The following is a 20,846-nucleotide window of genomic DNA, read 5'->3' on the forward strand; positions in this document are numbered from 1 at the left end:
CCAGAAGAAGGGTCATTGTCTGTAAGAATGGCAGTTCACCAGAAGTTCCTACTGCACGCCTGTGAAAAAGGGCATTGTAGCTCATCGGATATCTCCTTGATAGATACAGATTCCGATTTAGATTCGGACAAGCCTGACTGCTGATTAGACACTGCGTGTCAAAACCCGTGCTTGGCTTGTCTTGAATAAAGTTCATGAAATAATGCCCTCTCAGGAGACCTTGGCTGTTGAGAAATATTTGTTGACGTAAAGATGGACACTTGGAGGTTTATTGTTTCACTTGTTTATTTTTATATTTTTTAGGAGATTAGCGATGTGCTGAGAGAGACACACGCGCAGAGAGCAGGCGATCCCAGCTCCAGTCCTAGCGCCCACGCATATCAGAATCAGAATATTTATACCGGCGGAATCCGATGAGCTATAAAGCTCTTTTCCACAGATTTCCATTCGGGGCAGGTCAGAACGTTACAACAACAATCACTGCAAACACAGGATAGTAGTGTACAGTACAAGAAAGGTAAACTAAATCACCTAAAATATTCAAAAAATCTAAACCATTCCCATCATACCAGGCAAAGCCCACTGAGGCATTTACTTATTTGGTTGCAAACGATCGTTCTCCAAAGTTGCTTATCGTGTGCAAATTGACAGCAGCGAAGTAATGTAAATAATCTCAATGCATGAATCAGTGCTCCACCTATATTTGTTAAACAGTCTTCTCCGTTCCAAATGCAGTAAGTCGTTACACGCTTTACGTGCAAGATGATTACTAAACTCGTAGCACGTGACGTAGAGACAATGCTCTTTACTGTGTCGTAGAAAGTAAAAAAGCCATACACGCCTCTCGGCTCAAACTAGCATGGGGCATTAATAATCTCCGATTTGCACGGTTGGCTCCGTACGGTGGAAAATAAGTTCAACATACTGTACATACATCGCCATTAAAGTAAATATAAATACTTGTTATCAGGCACTCTTGCGAATCAAGTCAATCACGCATGCGCCCAGATCCAGGAGTGGAAATTACACATTCCTCGGGCCAGAGCCAGTCTATCCACAGCACCACGACTGTCAACTTCCCACACAACTCTGCTCATATTGACTTAAAGCTTTCGTGACTGCAGGAATTCATATTCTTTTGGTCTTTCGGTGAAGCCACGTAGATAGAAAAATAAATAAAATATCACGACGTTTCCCTGAGACAGGATGTTAGCTGCCTGCCTCAGCAGCTCTCTCGCTATTTTTTCACCTGATGACGATTGCTTGTGTTGCGACTGAGACGTCGTGATATTTTTTATTATGTTTTTCCATCTACGTGGCTTGACTGAAAGACCCAAAGAATATGCTCATATTCTCATCCGCCTGAGTAACGCCACGTTCTCAAAAATGCTTACATCATCATTATCATCAGCCCAACGCCGCAGCGTTGCAATATCACCACTGCTGCCGTTGTTTGTCTGACATGAGCCCCCACCCGCCCACTCCCCACCCCCCCACCCCTCACCCCCCCACTCCCCACCCCCCACTCCCCACCCCCCCCACTCCCCACTCCCCACCCCCCACTCCCCCACTACCCACCCCCCCACCCCTCACCCCCCCACTCCCCACTCCCCACTCCCCACCCCCCACCCCTCACCCCCCCACTCCCCACCCCCCCACTCCCCACCCCCCCACCTCCCCACCCCCCACCCCGCCTCCCACCGCACAGTTCGACGCTCTACTCGACGTGCTGTCCTCTGCTATCGTGGCGTGGCGCTACAGCAACGCGGCGGCCGTGCACTCCGCCATGCGGGAGTACATGTGGGTCGGTGTGCGTGGTGTGCGTGGTGTGTGCATTGGCGTGGTGCGTGGTGTGTGCATGTGCGTGGTGTGTACATGCGCGTGGTGTGTATCATCACTCACAATTCATGACCATTAGCACCACCACCCGCATCACAACCACTATTATGACCACCACAATTACCATCATCACTACTCCAGCTCATCATCATTATTCTTATTGTGATATTTTGAATAAATAATTGCAATGATGATGCAAGTACAATTGCCCCTGTAGCTTGCGTATACGTATTTATTTTACCAAAAATATGCGCTTCAGGAAATTCGATAAATATACACAGCTACAAGGGAACATTCATTATCTGAGTAAAATGCAACCGTGCAGCAAATGTTACACAATTGCCAAAAAGGTAAATATTTACCTTGATGACAAGTGGATGGAAAGGCTCATTGTCCTTTCCTTTCAGCAAACAGACGTGGCTTGCATGCACACCGCTTACACACTGACGTGCACACACACATGGCCAGGATATTGCATTGCTGGCAAGAGGGTTCATGAATCCGCCAATGCAAACGTTTATTTAACCTCTTGTTGTCCGCAACGCGCGTGGCACCGCTCGTGCTGCTGCCACCGCCGCAGGGCGTGCGTGGTGCTGGGCGTCGTGTTCATCATCTCGTCGCTGTGCATCGAGGGCAAGGCCATCCACGACTTGGCCGTCAAGATGCTCCCAGACGTGGTGAGGCCCTCGCCGCGGGGGGCTCGACGCGCTCGGCTGCTCCGCTCGACGCTCCATCTGACGCTCTTGCTCCTCCGAGTGTCGATTGGCTCCTCACACCGAGCGACGGGGACGAGGGCCTAGGCCGTCGGGTGCTCAGCTCGATTGGCGTACTTGTTGGGATGAAGCAAGTAGCCGTGGGTGTCTGTGTCTAATCGTAGACGTGGGTAGCTACGAGTCGGGGATCATGGCGACGACTTATCCCAGCCGCCCGAGTTCGATTCCGGGCCAGGGCTAACATCGGTGACGTGTGCCCCCCGGCCCCTTCATCAACCCGCATTGACCAGCGTGGTGAAGTGGAGTCACAGAATCCCATGACGGACACGGCGTGGAGAGGCCTTCATTCAGTAGCGGCTTGACAATGGCTGAAATTTGAAATAGCGCTCGACACTGGGATAGGCGCGACGTTCGTATTGGGAGCATTCCATGATGGCCGGTGCCACAGTTGTCTGTGCCGCAGCGTAAACATTGGCACCTGCATGCGGATTAACAAGACCCTTGCAACATCGCCCGAATGCCATGCAAATTGTAATTGGCAGTGCAATTTAAACTTCAAGAGGATTCATTATCGTCAAGTGAAACCTGCTGGAGTCGCGTCTAAACAGCGGCACGCGCGCACGGCTCCTTGCGTGTGCGCCGCGTTTCGTTAAGGGAGAGGGAACGCGATGGGATGATCCACGAGGGAACCGGTGTGAACTGTGAAGTCCAATTCCGGCGTCTGAAACCCAGAGCCACCGCTTGTCTCCTACAAAAAAATAATTATCCAAGGCAACTAAGACAGAGGGAGACACACACACATACGTGGTGTGTCTTTAATTTATCTTGAAGCATTCATTCGATGGCTTCTGTTTGAGTTCCACAACAGTCACCATCGCCACACTGCCTTATCAAACACGACTTTTCAGAAGCGTCACTGACACTCCCAGATAAACATTTGGAGGGGACAAATTGCTTCAGTGTTCATAAAAAGTCAAATCATGGCAGGTAATATAATGTATAGACCATACCTGAAGTTTCCATCGTGTATCTAAACATATACGTTAAAGAATGTGTCGATTGTGGGTTTATTTAATCTTCTGATTGAAATAAAAAAAAATGGTCTGACATACAGCGGTCGTGTGCAAGTGTGGGGAAGGAAATTGGCCATCCCCGCCTCCCCTTCCGTACTTTTCGACATTTCCTCGACAATCGGCTGCCTTCAGCCCCTCCCAAGAGCAGCGACCCCAGACGGAGCTTCCCAGCGAGCGAGCTCAACGGGTTTCTCACGTGAGCGCTGCGGTTCGAAGTTCAATTCGAGATAGAGAATTTACGGCTGTCCCCCCCCCCCAGTTTTAATCCCCGCGAGTTGCTATCTCGAGACAAAGAATGCGCTCGGAACTTTCACAGGAGAAGCACGGCCTGACGCATCAGAAAGCGGCTCAGAGAAGATATTTTCTGCGTAATCTTTTCAAACGCCTTCAAGTGGCGTCTTTAATGTTGTACAGAGAGCGCCCTTGTCCGCGCACTGCCACGAAGTTATCACGCGACTGAAACATCGATATGGCAAATTCTCCATAATCGCGTTTTTTGGGGGTTAGATCGCGTAAATATACGAGTGTTGCACGCGATCTAACCCAAAGAAAACCTCTACTGTGGATAATATTGGTCGCGGAAACCTACGTGTTAAACATTTAAAATTCTCACAGCAGGAATTTAGCCAAACCAAGTGCATAACTACATTTTACATGCTTTGTATTAAAAATGCAGTTATTGGTGACCAGCCTGAAACCATCAGCGGCTGGCTACACTTGAGAACTCGGTTCAATCACGGGCGGCCGCCAACATTTGAACCCAGCATCTTAGCGGTGCCGACTCAGCGCTCTGACCTCTGCGCCCCCCGCCGCCTCTTAGCGCCACGTGTAGATCTAAACAGATCGTAAGCGAAGCTTTACCCCCCCCACCTCCCCCCTCCGAGCGTTTCTACTCAGCTCCATCGTGGGTGAGAGCCTCTTTTCCCATAACGCCTTCGCAGACGAAAACCAAATGTATTTTCTTAGATTTAAAGCGTTCGTGACTACAGCGATTTATTTTCTTGGTTCTTTCGGTAAAGTCACGTAGAAGGAAAATAATAAAAATAAAACAATAACATTCTCACGACGTTTCGATTGCAACACAAGCAATCACCATCAGGTGTGAAAACCACAGAAATATTTTTTTGGAAAAAAATGGCGTTTTTCCCAAAAAATTCCCTTCTACGTGACTTTACAAATGTAATTTATTTCCCGTGAGCTCAACCTTGGGTGTGTGTGCGTGTGCGTCTCACCGTGCAAGGACACTTTTCTGTTCACGGTGTCCATCCTGAGCGGGGTGCTGTGCCTCCTCCTTGCGGCTGGCAAGTTCCTGCTGGGCAGGGTGCTCACGAGTTGCGCCCTCATCACGGACGGTGAGGCCCCCCGCTCGGCGCGGACCCCTTGCCACCCTCTACGGCTCGGCTTGCTGTGATATCGTTTCTTCCACGATACGACACGATGAACAGTTCTCGCGATTGACCAAAAACATCTTGAAAATAGAAACCCAACGTAGCAGGACCGTCTTGGAAAAAAAATTTCCACGCCTCTATGGGTTTCATAGATACATAAGTCAGATGTATGGCCAGCGTGGAATAGTAGGGCAAATACCCTCTAAGATGGACTATCCGTACGGATGTATGTTGAACTTTTTTCGCACCGTACGTAGGCAACCGTGCTAATGGGAGCTGAATCCTTGAGCGGAGACTCTTATGGAGGGTTGCATCTTTATAATCATATGAAGAAAATGTGGGGAGTGGTAACAGAGTGAAAACCGGAGTGTCCGGAGAAAATCAATGCACAGATGGGTTCACTCCCTAGGCTCCCCAGTGCTGATGTTTACACGCTACACCAGGTACTCATTTCAAACTGATACACGCAGAGACAAAAGACACACACACAGTGTAACAAAGACACAGATCCCCCGTATCGCCTTAACACATTGTTGGGGAAAGTGCTGTTAGCGAGCACCTATGAAGGCCGGAATGGCACACCAGGGGGTGGGTGGCCATCACCACGGCCGCCCTTGTCCCCCTAGTGGCGATGTTTACACCCCACACCACAGGCTGAGTCGACCTAGGGGAGGCCCATGACCGGTCCAAATAATCGTCACTGGTGCTGGCCGCGTCGCTGGGCTCGTAGCACAGCGCGTTCACCGCTACACTGCCGCTCCCCACTGCCTGTGCTGTCAAGGCAGAGTGAGACCCACACGGACACACACGCACTGCGATACACGCACTGACACACGCACAATGGCGATCACGAGTTGCGCTCCTGCTTGCAGGGGAATGTGCAGTCACATGCAGGGAATTAGTGGTCACGGCCACAATACGCTTGAACTGGTACAGATCTAAGTGGCAGTCAGGATGAAATCTAAATCTTACGCCCCCCTTTCTCGGCATCTCCCTCCCCACCAACATCGACCCCCACCACCCTGGGCAGCCCAGAGTCTCCTGCACGCCCTGGGCCTGGGGGCCCAGGACACGACACCACGTGACCCCCACCGCCATTCTTGTTCATAAGCGACACAAATAAGCCCGTTCGTTGTGGGGGTCATCTTTAGTATCCGGTCCGAAGACAACTCTCCCTCCCAGCCCTGTCACCACGACCCCTCCAGAACTTCCCGTCCCGCGGCCCCCACACCCTGACCTCACGCGTGTCTGTGTCACCTGACGCCGCCCTTCTGCTGCGGCTGCTTCGTCAGGGTTCAACTCGCTCGTGGGTGCCGTGATGGGCTTCAGCATCCTGGCCAGCGCCGAGGTGTTCAACCACTTCCCCGACATCTGGTACTTGGACGGCTCCACGGGGGTTCTCATGGGACTCGTCATCTTTGGCTACGGCGTCAAGTGAGTGCACGCGGCCGGCCCAGTAAACGTCCAACGTCGGGCCAAAGGGAGGCAGGAAGAACGGCAGAGAACTGAGCTGGGAAACGCAACGTGGAGCACGCGCGGATCGGAGATGCGGGCGATTAGCTCGCCTCCGATCGACGCGGTTGGATACGTACGGTGCGAAAAAGGTTCAACATACGTACGTCACCGCGGGTGAGCAGAGCGCGTCGCTAGGAGTCGCACGCCGAGGAGATGGAGCGGTGAAATCCGCTCGTGTGTGAGGAGCTCGAGCGGCCGCTGCATCTCGGGACCGTGAGAGGTGGCGAGGGCCTGGGCAGCCTCTCGTCGTCCACCATGAGTCCAACCATTGGCTGACGGCGATGATGATGATGACCTCTCAACCACATGACCCTTGAATATTCCCAAAGTGCACGTGACTGACTGATAAACACACCCCAAGGGCTGCAGGTGAATCTGAATGCACGTGCACGCAACACAAGACGCATGATCTCCGCTCCTGATCTGAACCCGCGCGCTCTTGCCAAACGCGTGGTACGCGTTTAGCAATCATCGGGCACGTACGGCATGTAATGACTTAATCTCGAAAAGAGAGGCGAGATTTGTGCAGGGTCGCGAGAGAGCGGTGCAATCAACGCAAATCGCCGCCTGCATCGGGAGTCTGCTCTGGGGGGCATTGCAGTGGTTCGGCCAGCAGGTGGCGGTACCAGTCGCTGGGTCTCGATGGGGGTACAACACGATGTGGATGAATAGAAGCCGTCGAAATGCGACGACATCTCCGGAGACACCCTGCGAGCAACGGTGGGCACACGTATCGTACAGAGGGAGGCAGCATAGTCTAGGCGGAGTAGAACAATGACGCCTTGGACGTGAATCGGGCGGGGGGCTGACAGCACGCGTGGCTGGGTGGCGACACCAGAGTCGTAACACCGGTGGGCAGCACAGTGGACTCGAGGCTGGGGACCTCGGCTCAACCCCAGTGGCGTTTCGTCCACCTTGGGCGAGTCCACCACCGGGTTTTGTTCACCCGGCGTCTCAAAGGGGAGCAAACTGCCCTCAATCGAGACAAAAAAACACTCAACACATTCATTAAGGACACTGCCTCAAATGGGAATATAACAGGCGACGTTTCGGTCAATGGCCCTTCGTCATTGCACAACAAACGAGCCGAGCATGCACATGCCGCTGGCAGTGTGAGCAGCGTGGCGAGATGTTAACTACCTCGCCTGGTACACAGGAGGTCGTGGGTTCAAGCCCCACCCTGACGCCTGCTGCTGCTGCTGCTGTATATTTGGAGTTTGCGTGTCGCTCTCCCCGGGGTCGCCCTGGGGTCGCGTGGCTTTTTTTCCGGGTCGTCCGGTTTTTCCCCTCCACATTGAGAAACACGCGTTCAGGGTATTTGCTGCTGCTATAAATATCCACGTGATAAGCTGCTTCCTTGAACGATCATTTGCGATAACGGGTCGCTTCTGAAAGAGAGCTATATGACTCAGTGCCTTACCTGGTTAAAGAAAACGTAGCTCATAGTTTCGTTGTATAGTTTATAGCATCGTTACCTGGGACGCAACGAACATTTTATTGTGGTCTGTTGTCCTCGGAGCCGCCTGATTCCATAGCATTTACCATTTGTTGTATCTGCAGTTTCACAATAACTGTAGCAAAACCAGCCATAATCATTTACTCTCAACGACATCTGCGTTTCCGTCTGCCCACGTGCACCATCTGTTTTGGATATGTCGCAATAATCATACACGTTTCTTCCGTCACAGCACATTTTAGTTAGATGTAGTTTTCGAGAGAGAACGCGAGAGATGTTGTTTTTGTAACAAGTCGGTCACCACACTCTGCGAGTCATTTGTTGAATTGTTTTCTTGGGATTAGCTCACAAATACACCCGGCCACTCTGAGCAGCAACCCGGTAATAACTGCCCTCTGTTAAGAAACAAATTCAGGAGAATATCAGGAGCTTAAAGTTAATTACGCAACCTTGTTTTAAGACCATTGGAATGCTTCCGCCTGATATTTTTCACAGCAAAACATGAATAAAATGATCTCTCTCATACGATATATAAAGCACAAAATTCATGAGGCTTATAACTTGCTGGCCCATTAACATTTTAACTATTTAAAAAAAGGCTAATTCAGCCCAATGCTCGGTAACAAGAAAGCCAAAGATCCCCCAGTACAGCCTTAACAGACTATTTGGGCAAGTGCTGTTAGCGAGCACCTATTAAGGTTGGAACGACACACGAGGGGGTGGGTTGCCAGCACCACGCCCGGACGCCTTTGTCTCCCGAACAGCGATGTTTTTACACGTCGCGCCAGGCCCCACCACCACCACCACGCAAAGCGCATCGGAGTGGCGCACGGCAGCACGGAGCGAGCGCCGTGGCTGTGTCGCCCACAGGTTGCTGGTGGACATGGTGCCTCGGGTACGGCGCGCTCGGCTCTACGAGAACCTCGGCTGATGGCGGAGGAGGCGCAGTGGAGGCTGCGCTCGGCACGCACTCTCAGACGACGCTCGTGAATTTGCATCGGCAGCCTACAAGGGGATCCATGGAGGTCACGCCCTCGATTGCGACACAAGCAAACACAACGTATGCCGCTGGTCAAAGTGCATCTGTGGAGAACGCGTGCGGTATTCATCTCGAGTTTCAAATTCCTGCCTTGTTATTTCCCCGTACACGCAAATTGGCGTTATACACCTGGAATTGAATGCCAGCTGTGCCAGGTGTTCCTTGAGACTGTGCGAGCGATTGGTGCTCGAGGCTTCTCGGGCAGCAAGTGGTTCTTGTTACCCAGTCGAAGGTGACTCTGTGTCAGCTCAAGCGTGGATTCTCACAGCGCATGTTATCTATGAACTACTGGCTGATGTGCACTTTTTAACACTTCCATCTTAAGGTTAAGGGAGTTTAAATATTCAGCTCAGAGGTTAAAGATTAAGGAACAAAGCAATGGTACTGAAGGATGGACATGCCTCTTCTTGAAATGTTTCCTCGATTCTTAAGTTTGACGATGGTCGTCGTTTTCAAAGCGACGTTCGACCACACGTGAAGCGCCGTGGTCGCATCAAATCACGCCTCTCTCTCAAAATATCTCTCTACCTTTAGTTTTCTAGTTTCTTTTGTTTTCTAGTTTCTTTTGTTTTCTAGCAGACCAGTGGGGCCTCAGCCGATGATCCGTGGGCCACTGGCGGTCTGAAAAGCCGTGGGAAGTGGTTTGCGGGACCGTTGCAGGGCTGGCAGTGGTCTCTATGTTCAGGAAGTTGGGGAAGCACTGGCGTAAATTAAAAACCGAAGAATATAGTTTGTAGCTGACTTACGAGACGTCCAGAGGATTCTAAAAAGTACGATTTTATTTTGTGTATGTTTGCACATGGGTAGTATTGTTGTATACAACTGTAATAAAATAGCAATGTCTCTTCTTTTCCTAAGCGGAATGCTGAGATGCCTGGTGATGTGTGCAAGTTGTAAGGGGAGAAAGGTGGCAGATTAGAGAAAGTAGAACTCGGATTGTGAGAGTGAAGCCGATCACAAATAACTAAACACTTACCGCGCCCGTCGATACCGCTGTGTGGCCTTAAAAGCAAAACAACAATCTATAATCGGCAACGTTTTGGGAAGTGGGCTCCCTTTATAGCACATGAATGAGAGGTCAGAAAGTGGATAAGAGATGGAGACTGCACTTTACACCATGGGGCCTAATAGGAATTAGAAAAGATAAATGTTTTCAATTGGCATATGAATCGTTAATTAACTGAGTAACAACCACTTCAACAATAAAACATGTAAATGACGATATAAAGCCATTTGTATCGCATCACACTGCTCAGCTCGCAGAGTCCTACCCACGCCAGAGACAAAGACCCCCCCGCCCCCGTACAGCTTTTGACAGGCTGTAGGGGCAAGTGCTGTTAGCGGGCACCTCTGAGGGCTGACACGGCACACGAGGGGGTGGGTGGCCAACACCGCACCAGGTACTCAGTTGAGGCCGAGTCGACCTTGAGGAGGCCCAGGATCGATTAAAATAATCGTCACTGGTGTTGGCCGTGAGCGGGAATCAAACTTAGATCGACGGGTTCATCGCGCGCTGCGCTACCCGCGACACGACTGCACCCACACCACACGCAATCAGATGCACACATTCACTCATTTGTAGTCCCACACACAAGGCATTTCATGAGTTTTTGTAGTTAATGTCCGATGTTATCACAATGACACGAAGAGACGAATGGCAACGAGTTAACAGTGGAAAAGGTTCGCTCCATTATCACCCCCAATTAGCTTCACATTCACACGCCGATATACGACTGGATACAGTGTTGCTTTAGGACGAGGTACCAGGTGACAGATGGCAGTACAGGAAAACAATTATTGAGTCTATCTGGGCGGAGCTTTGAGTGTTTTCCCCTTTTATGGGTGTGGGGTTTTCTTTTCAAACATCCCACGCAATTATTCGTGAAATTGGCCAAACATCTCGATGCAGGAGACCCCCCCGCCCCCCCGCCCTGAAAAAGCGATGACCGAGACCCGAGCGAGGCCTGTCTGAGGACATGGGAGAAGAGCCCCGTGCTTTGTCAAGGCCACAATTGGAGCGAAGGAGTCGAGCCGTGGCGAGCCTACCGCGACGTGGGCCCTGGCCGACCGCCCTCGGCAGCACGCGGCCACCCCCCATCCCGCGCCGTGCCCGAGGAACGCGCGCGCGCCGTGGGTCACGCGCGCCGCTGGCTGGGCGCGCTCGGCCCAAGGAGCGGCCGAGATTCATCTCCTCCCGTGGCGCTTCAACGGACACGCGGAACGCAAAGCGACAGGCCGCCTCGCGCACGAGCAGATGCCGGTGCACTTTTAATGAATCTGTCCAGCAAACGCTGGGGGGGGGGGGGGGGTGATGACTTTGCCTCTCGTTGGACGAACGTGCCCCTCTTATCGATCGCTCGCAGGTGGCAATGGTGCAGCCCTGCCATAGCTTGCCCCGTGCGGCTGCCGGCAAGGAGGAGGAGATCTCGAGGAGCCCGGCTCGAGTATGTGTTGTCCTGCTCTTCCCACGCTCGCGTCTCACGATCGTTACACGGAGGCGTCTTTAATTATTTCTCATCTGTTTGCCGGGGACACGAGCGACGGCAAGTGTTTGAAGCCGAGTTTGTGGAAGTGGGCCTTGTGAATCATTGATGGCGATGATGAATAATGAACGCTTTATGTGACGTTCAGTTATAAGATGGAGAGATATTCCAAGAACATACACTGCAGGGAACACATGTGTTTTTGTGTGGAGGGGGGGGGGGGTGCCGTGATTTTAATGATGGAAACAAATAACGACAAAAGTGTTCACGATCATTGAAGAGGCCACCCGTGGAGTTACAGACACCCCCACCCCTCAAGGTCACCCCATGGGAACAGGGTACGGAAATACAGGGTGCTTCAAAAAAAATGTGAACACTTCGCAGAATTTGAAACAACACCACGAGAAATGTGCCGCCTCCGTGCTCTGGAGACCACCTGGAGAAGATTCCAGGCGTGCGTTGACGATGATAGCGAACAAGTGGAAACTATTCTTGATTTGAAGCTTTCGTGACTGCAGGAGTCCATACTCTTTAGTTCTTTCGGTAAAGTCACGTAGTTAGAAAATTAATAGACCACGACGTTTCGATCGCAACACAAGCAATCGTCATCAGGTGAGACACACACAGCAGGAGGACTGCTGAGGCAGGAGAACGAGCTGCTGCAACACGAGGTTATAGAGGCTTTAGGTGGGCTCAACCCAAGCGTAAGTGGGCGGAGCTAGAGATAGAATTTGCATGTAAATGTTAGTGTAGTATCCCTTTTTCCATTAAAAACGATAGTCCCATATAAGTGTAATTTTTTTTGAAGGAGTATATTCCTTCTCTCTGTGGAAAAACATAAAATCGCTGTCGGTCTGTGTGCGTCGTCGATTCACGTCCCACGCGGCATTCCGCCACAAACACGACCACCTGGAAATGTGTCCCCTTCCGTGGTGGCCACACAACCCCACAACCAATGGCTTATGTTCCAACATCTTTGCACACATCAAAAGCCTCCTCTCCCCGTTACCCCCCTCCCCCTCAACCACCCTACCCACATCTTAACCCGCAAAAATACAGTGAAGGCAACATCGACTCGGCATAACCTGAAACGGCAACACGTTCATTAATATCACGGGGCCTTTTTTTCCAATACCAAAGTATGAAAAATAAGAATAGGTTTGAACACTATATTGTCAAGAGCATGTACGTTTGCATGGCCACCACAAGCACGCGTGGCTAATGCAGACTTGATTCTTTGCGAAAGGTATCTTTTTGGTGTTTGACCATCTTAACATCTATTCTGATATGTTCCACACGTCCATGCTGCGGCAGGGTGCACATTTGCCACAGCTGCCCCATGGACGAGACTTTTCACCGTCGGGCCTCAGGGTGACGGCCGCGTCGAGGGAAGTCGGGAAGCAGCTGACGGGAGATTCGCAGTCTTTCTATTCTGCTACAACCGACAGGAAACACCGCCCTCTGCAATCAGTGACAGCAGAGAGCAGGTAAAAGCTTTCTTGGCTTAAAATTCTTGACAGGCAGTTATGACCAGATTGTGATGATCAATAATAATGATGACCCTGATGATGATGTTGGTGCTCGCTGTGATGGCATATACACACGATCTACAGCCCATCATGACATCAGCTACAACTGTATTAGTTACCAGCAAATACAATTATTTTTTTTACAAAATATTTCGACAATGTTTTGAAATTAAATAAGTCTTCGAAGTGGAGCAGTTACAGAAAAGACAAACGTTCACAGACAATCAAATTCACAAGCTACGACACCTTTTGCTCATAACACTTTCGTGTGTATTTTTAAAAGCAGTTTTTTTCGTGACGCACCCAACACACGCTTGTCGTGGTCTCAATGGCTCGGCCGCTTGATTTCATTCACACGTCATTCACACCTCTCTTTCATTCAAACCTCTCTTTCATTCACACCTCTCTTCCATTCCTCTTACGGCGCCGCTTCCACGCGGCTATTGAGCGGGAGGCCCAGGGAACCGCGAGCAGCAGCAGCAGCAGCAGCAGCTTCCCTTTGAAGATGCCCATTAGGCCCCTTTCATAGGACGATCAGAGCGCATTCAATGGGTTTTCATTTCAAATGTAGGTAATAATGTGTTCGGCAGCGCCTGCGCGTCACATCGATGTAAACACTGCTCACTCATAAAAGCATTTGCGCTTATTTTTGTAGTTCCTCCAACAGATTTCCCGAGAATATAAATAATTAATATACATAAATGTGGCGTTCAGATTGAGCTTGTAAACAAAAAAAAACAACCTGACTTGGCAACACCTCGTTATGAATTCAGAGGCTCAGAAAAAGTATGTAATTCTGGCAATATTGCCACCCAAACAGTATTGTCGTTCAATCCAATAGCTTTTTGGAATGTTTGTATTGGTAGCCCTCCACCCTTAACATCCGCCCACCAAGGAGTTTAATGAGTGCAGTATTTTAAAGTCACCAGAAAGCCAAACCTTATTCAAAGTGTTTTTTTCCAATCACGATTATTCTCTTTTATTGTTTTTAACAAAAAACAACAATCCACCACTGTCAAAAAAAAGAATCACCCGAAAAAGGGACGCGGCCGACAGCAGCTCCCCCCCCCTCGCTACGACCGCCCGCGTCACCCAGCCCGCGTCACCCATCCCGCAACGCGCACGCGGCCACGCACGCGCGCGATTATGTCTCAGAGGTGGCGCGCGAGACCGCAGGGGCGACTCGGGTGACATCTCAGCCGATGGGGGCGTTGGGCGCGAACTGGCTGCGGAACGTCCAAGTTCGAGTTGACAACGAAGGGAATCCCAAGCCACGACGACGACTCGTTGATGAACGCGGCTGTCGCCACGTCGCGCACGGGTCGCGTGGCAGCTGCACGAGCTCCCCGTCAGGTGCAATGATGAAGACGTTTGGCGGGTGAGAGTCACGGGTGAAATTTCGTTTCAGGGGCGATTTTGTCTCGAGGTTCCTCTTATCTACCGAACTGCGATTAATGCTGCAAATAAATTCGCGTTTGTTTTCGGGTCACCTTATAAAGTTGATCATTGCCTTCATGAAAAACAAAAAAGAATCGTATTCAGTGTTAAGGCTTTTGTCCTTTAGTTTACACAGTGAAGCTTCTCAAACTCCGGTCTTTACCAATTGTTGTGTGCATCGATGTGCAGCAATTTTAGTTATGGATGTATATGGATTGGTAAATGTGTAAAAGGTGGAATGGAGCTTGAGAAGTCCTGTTCTAGAGGATTTTATTATCCTATTCTACAGATCCGGCCACGGCCCGCGTACCGACACTGATCGTCTAAGACTGCGCCAAATGACGACGCGACACGAGTTGCCTGGGTCATCATTTCACTCCTTCCGTCTTTTTTGCTTCATGTCTTGTCACTGTACATTACAAATAATAATAATGTGCAGATAAACTCTGACTGCAGCTCGCGATGCAAGTTGGCCGAGGTATGCGTTTGACGATCCCCGCTACGGATCCGATCAGCGAGACCGATGGCACCACAACGCCGCCGCCGCAGAAAAGCCACGCAAATAAATAAACAACAACAACCGTTTAAAATCGTCGACGAGCGAAATCGCGACGCGAAAACGCGCGGGGAGTCTTTGCCGCGATGATGGCACCGCCGCACGACGATGGCGAGACGCGGTTTTGTGTGACCGGCGTGGGCGCCACGAGCACACACACACAGAGCTACACAGGCAGGCAGGCAGGCGTGGGTGTGTGTGTGTGTGAGTGGGTGTGGGGTGTGTGTGTTTGTGATAAGGCAATGTTCACGTGACGACGAGACGAGGCACACAGTATGTCTGTAGAAATAGCAAACGAAAACTAATTAATACGACGCTGGCACGGTTATGTTGACGTTAGTTTGTCGAGAGCGTCAACCCCAAGCATTGCAATGCTGGAGCGAGCGAGAGTGGGGGCGAGGAGAGAGAGAGACTTTGGGTTTAGTCAACACAGCAGAACACAAGACGGTAGCGCGGTGGGTGACTGCTGACCGAGACAGCTACCCACAATACAGCGGCTGGGAAATGAAACAAAAGCACGGAGAATAATTATCTTTGACCGAGTCAGTAAATAATAATCTTTGACCGAGTCAGTAAATAATTATCTTCGATTGAGTCAGTAAATTAACCTGATGGCGTGACCCCGGGGCCCCGAATAAACGGAAGTTAAAATCGTAATTACATTTCTTTTTGGCGACTCTGTCCCACCGCGCACATAAACGCCGCGACCCGCCTGGCGCGGTTCGTTCTGTTGTCGTGTCGTGTCCAAGCGCAGCAGCGAGGAGGAATGCGCAGAAGAAACACAACTTTGAAACTTTGATTAGCGCATCGCGTAGAGCTCGTCGAGAGGGACAGATCGCCGTATCGTTCGCCTTCAACAGACATAAAATGACGTGGCAACGCAGTTTATGCGAGAGCCAGGGGCTTATGGGACCCCGGGGTCCCGCCATAAGGTTCATATACACACACACACATGTATGTATGGATGTAACCAATTCAAGACAGGGGCCGCTGTGGTTAGAGCGCGTAATGAATGGAAAGACTGCGAGAGTTGAAATCCCAGCGAAGATCGACTAGGCTCAGCATCCCCCCCTCACCCTCCAGGGCCAATTAAGAGAATTACCACTCCGTTAGAAGTCGTCAAAACAGCGGTCCTGCAATGGCCAAACAGCCCTCCCCCCACATCACAGGAATAGGGACATTCGTCTATATGCACCACTCGTTTAACGTTTAAGCGAGTGCCGTAGCTACGGAACGATGCAGCAGGACTTAAGGGCCAGAGGGGACCCCAGGCATCGGCTACAAAGAGGGGGGGGGGGGGGCGGGGGGGTTTGACAGCCCCCCCCCCCCCCAAATTCACTCCTCGCAGCGGGGCCCGCGTCAAAGTCGCTCTCAGCCGCTGTTGCGAGGACTGTCGAAGGGCTCTGCACGCACATCGCTTTCATTGCCCAGAGCCAAAGGTGCCTCGCCGCTTTGGTGAATCTAGTGCATTAAACCTGGAACAAAATAAAGCCTAGCCTCATTAATAAATATATAATACACGCCAATATACATGGTTTTTTACTCAAATTGGACAACCAATAATGGCATATATCATCATTGTAAAAATAAAATTGAAAACAAATTCAAGTTTGAAACGAGTTAAGTGTGGCTACGAAACCCAACAAGACTGCCACGCATTTGTAAGTATAGCACAGAGCACACACAATGTAGTTGAAACACGATATCACGATAACAGTATATATAAAAACCAGAGACGCGTTCCGTGTTTAGATTTTTACAGACTTTCCATAAACCAGAGAAAAAAACTTTTTTCACGTCTTTTTTTCGGATTGTGCATTTTTTGCCAAAATGACGGGTTAAATAAACAATGATGTCCATGTACCATCGGAGTCGGTTTTCCACACTTGAGCATTTTACGCAGTGAAATTTAAACCAGGTTGGAAGTTTAGAATGTTAACATTTAAAACGCTATAATTGTTTTGGAGAATGTCTACTGCAAGGGCACGCTTGCTTACGGACATTACATTTCACACTCAGAGCACGCAAGCATTCTGAACAGCGGTCCGTCGTAAGCGCTTACTTTTTCTTAACGTTCTGAAATGTCGGACGAGATGGCATTGCATGATAAAATACTTCTCTCCCACTACCGTAGTTTCCCTTCGTAAAAAAAAACTCAAATAGCAGGCCGACGAACTCTCCCTCGTTTTTCTAAAAGTTTCGATTTTTATTCCAGTATTTGTTTTGGTCCCAGCGTCATGTCATGAGAGAAAGTATTTGTTCGGATCTCCGTGGTTGCGGACGGTATACGGCTGGGAAGTTAGCCAGACTAAATGCAGAACCAAATTTAAATCGGATGGGGTTTTTTTTGCGCAGTCATTTGTGACTGGGCTGAGATCATCAACTCGCTACATTTGAGAACATGGTTTTAATCACAGGCGGCCAAAACCTGGATTCAAACCCAGCCCCGTCATTGCGGTGCCGGTTTGAGCCGTGCCGAGCCGTGTCTGTGCGTGTAGGGCTCAACTGAACCGTGCCGAGCCGTGTCTTGCATGTGTCGTTGTCCATTTCTATAAAACTCCAATGGTCTGCCGGGGTCGCTGCTCTGGGTGAGATGTCGTCTTAACCTAAGTCACGAATCATCCGTCAATCCCAGCCAACGCTGTCCAGAGACAAACTTCTGCTACTGCTGACGCCCCCAGAACTACCGAGATAGGCGGTGCACTTCGGCAAAACCGTTGGTAAAAAAATTCACACATCAAATAAATTACTCGCGAGGGTATTACCCATTACATAGCTACACGTAAGGAGGGCGGTCAAATCCAGACCCCTGTAGCCACATGGAACTCTCCGCCTCTGCTCGTCAAACCAATTAATTCCATTTGCTCGTAAATCCGGAACCTTGCCATGCCGCATGCATGAACATCGAGCGGTTGACGTGACAATCTAGATTTGTGCGTGGCTGTTTAAGCCCCAGGGGCTTCCTGCCACGGCCTGAATAACATCACGCAGATGTGTTAATTATAAAGAGGTAATTATAGGACTCCATAGTCGGCATGTTACGATTCATCTTTCCAGCAACTCCGTGAACTGTCACGATGCGAGCTATATTTTTGTTCCAGCATGCAATTTTCTTTCATCTCATTGTTATCGTATGATTTGTATTTTCTGGTGTTTAGTTTTTTTTCTCTCCACTACATTAGCCTAAAATATAACAAAGGCATTTTGTATAAACAACCGATTTGTACACACACATGATTGAATGCGTGTATTGTGGGCATCAGGATCGATTTGAATCTGCGAAATGACGCATCGCTAAACGCCGACATGGCAGTCAATGTCTTGATTTATGTATCACCACCATCACAACTACACGAAGGGCTTCACAACAATGCTGCTGTACGACAGCCTGTCAACGCGGCTTCACTCATTTCAGGAGGTGCACACAACCTGCCTTGGGCTTTGCAGTGCTATGCCAAATTAAGCTCCAAACTAACAGTCAATCGCGACGAAGAAAACACAATAACAATAATCAAGCTATTAGAAAGAACACACGCCAATACTGGCCCAACACGCAAGAAAAATCCTCAAGTGCGCGTCGACACACTCGCTCGCTAGCCGTGTGACAGGCACAAATATGACTCGCATATACAAGGCTGCTGAGCGGTGGTGCTGATTCAAAGCGGTGGTGGCAGCAAGTGGGATGATTAAATTCAGTTTCCAAATTTAGATTCTCCCGTGATGTTTGTTTCCTTCTCCCCCCCCCTCGCGCACGCGAATGAAAGCCGGGGCCTGGCTCAACCCCCGTTCGAACGCGGCCACAAAGCAGAGAGAACGAGCAGTGTATGAACTCAGAATTCAGTAGCTTTTGAGTGTGAGAGAGTTAATCTCCGTCGGCCAAACACGCGACACCGATCGTAACCAAACGGGGACACCGGCCAAGAGCGCACGTCACGCAAATTCCAGAGAAACGTAAAAAAGAATCCATCTCAATTGCATAAATACAACAAAACGCTTGCTTCAGTTTGAAGAACGCATTCACTAACATTTCCTGTTACAACGTGTACCGTCACTTACAGCAGCAACTGTCTGCCCAATGCGGACGGAGAAGCATCTGCGGGAGGCCTTGCAATGTGAATTGGAACGGCCACCGCAGGTTCAGGCCACGCGCAGAGACGGAGCAGCAGCGTCCGCCGCAGCGAGCCCCAGCGGATGACGACGCGCCGGTCCAACCGTCCGGAGTGCCGCTCATCTCGCAAAGCAGCAGCAGCGGCGGCAGCAGATGTACCGCGTTACACCGTAATAAATACGCCACGCTCACATGATGCGCGTCTGCCTTCATTCATGCATCGTGGGTAACAGAGCAGCGCTACCAAACGTACTCCGTACCTTTGACGTTAAAACGTACGCCGCAAAATCTGCGCCAACTACCTCGAAAGACAATTCTGTACCACGGACACAGTTTTATACTCGAACGTACTTCTCGGTTAAGTGCGAGTGCCTGCGTGATTGTACCGGACAAACCAAACAACACATTTAATATATAGATTTCCTGTCTATCTCGAGTTTACACATTTACAAGGACAAAAAGAAATGCCAATCTCCGTCCAGTTTCTTCATAAAAAACAATAATCCATTAACAATGTAAAGATAATCATACACAAAAGTAAAGATCGGAACACATCCCACGACGAGGAGACAGGTAAGTGTCTCCTCAGTTCACCGTTTTCATGATATCATTTAAATATCGTAAGGCTGTGGAACAGCTGCCTTCCAGGAATATTCAAATCTACACGGGAGTATGAAGACGCAAGTTCGGTGGATCAGGGAGGGGCGGCAGCAGCAACGGGGAGGGGGCGGGTTGGTGGCGGAAGGACAGAGGAGGAGGAGGACATGGCCAAGCACAACGTAGAAAACACGAACCGCCGTTTAACCGCGGCACGCCGCGACGCGATGATGCATGCGCTAGGGATGTGCACGGGCCGAGTCCCTTGTTTGCGTAAAGCCGGAGAGGCGCTCCACGTGTCGCCCCCCGCAGCGCGACGGGCCAAGGGCAGCTCCTCCGCTTTCGACTGTGAACGCCGAGTTTTCCACCGGCTTGCACCAGATTCGGCTGTTAATCAGGCTCCCCAAAAATTGGGCTGTTAAATCACCTTCCCCCGAACCCAACTTGTACCAGCGACCCGGTCCGGAGGTCACGTTTGCTCTTCCTCCGTGCGATCGTCATTTGTGAAGCTCCACAATCGACGCTCAATGAAAAGAAAACAAAAAGGCAGACGGCCACATTTTTCCTTGTTTTGGGGCGATTTTTTTTCTTTCTCGAAACAAAACAAAACAATAATTTCAATCCATTTGGGTAGTTGAGTTAAGGCTTAAGCACAAACGGCTCGGTCACAAAAAACGAAATCGACGTGGAAAAAGATGGAGAAATCCTGGCTCAACCTCCCTCAGGATGCGACTCGTCCTGCCGTCCGGCATCCAAGCGAGGGGGTCGGGGGCGGCGGCGGGTCGCGAGCCCTTCACAAGCAGTCCCGGCACAGCGCCACCTGGCCCTTCATGTAGTCGCGGCACGGGCAGATTCGCCGGTGCGTGTCGTGGCTGCCGGCGCAGCTGAAGAGGAGGTAGTCGCCCTGCAGGAGGCACTTCTTTCGGCCGGACTCGAGCGCCGGCACAAACACCTCGTTCTGCACCTCCGCCGAGTCGCACTCGACGCCGTGCCTGCAACGGCACGCCCGCAACGCGCACCCCGTCAATGCTCGGCAAGCACTTTCTCGACGCGGTGAAGATTTGCCGATGAGGCTCACGACGCGAGTGGCAGCCACAGTTGGGAACGCGGATG

The 20,846-nt window shown here is 50.5% G+C and overlaps 2 protein-coding genes across 6 annotated transcripts in view; one reads left to right on the plus strand and one right to left on the minus strand.

Annotated features, from left to right (window-relative positions):
• Positions 1 to 9,880, plus strand: part of TMEM163 (transmembrane protein 163) — a 33,608-nt gene extending 23,728 nt beyond the window's left edge. The window contains exons 5-9 of one of the 2 annotated variants that reach the window (XM_078603770.1): positions 1,709 to 1,800; positions 2,420 to 2,516; positions 4,866 to 4,977; positions 6,306 to 6,447; positions 8,855 to 9,880. In XM_078603770.1, the coding sequence (XP_078459896.1) occupies positions 1,709 to 1,800; positions 2,420 to 2,516; positions 4,866 to 4,977; positions 6,306 to 6,447; positions 8,855 to 8,915 (504 nt within the window). In that variant the 3' untranslated portion in view covers positions 8,916 to 9,880. The other variant, XM_078603779.1, reaches the window with a different exon arrangement.
• Positions 9,881 to 13,987: 4,107 nt separating this feature from the next.
• The window catches only part of MGAT5 (alpha-1,6-mannosylglycoprotein 6-beta-N-acetylglucosaminyltransferase), a 98,976-nt gene continuing 92,117 nt past the window's right edge, over positions 13,988 to 20,846 (minus strand). For all 4 annotated transcript variants that reach the window (XM_078603730.1, XM_078603747.1, XM_078603756.1 and 1 more), the window contains one exon: positions 13,988 to 20,725. In XM_078603730.1, the coding sequence (XP_078459856.1) occupies positions 20,527 to 20,725 (199 nt within the window). In that variant the 3' untranslated portion in view covers positions 13,988 to 20,526. The remainder of the gene's footprint in view (positions 20,726 to 20,846) is intronic.

This window comes from Lampetra planeri, chromosome 2, assembly GCF_965212315.1.
Source record: "Lampetra planeri chromosome 2, kcLamPlan1.2.h2, whole genome shotgun sequence".
NCBI lineage: Eukaryota > Metazoa > Chordata > Hyperoartia > Petromyzontiformes > Petromyzontidae > Lampetra > Lampetra planeri.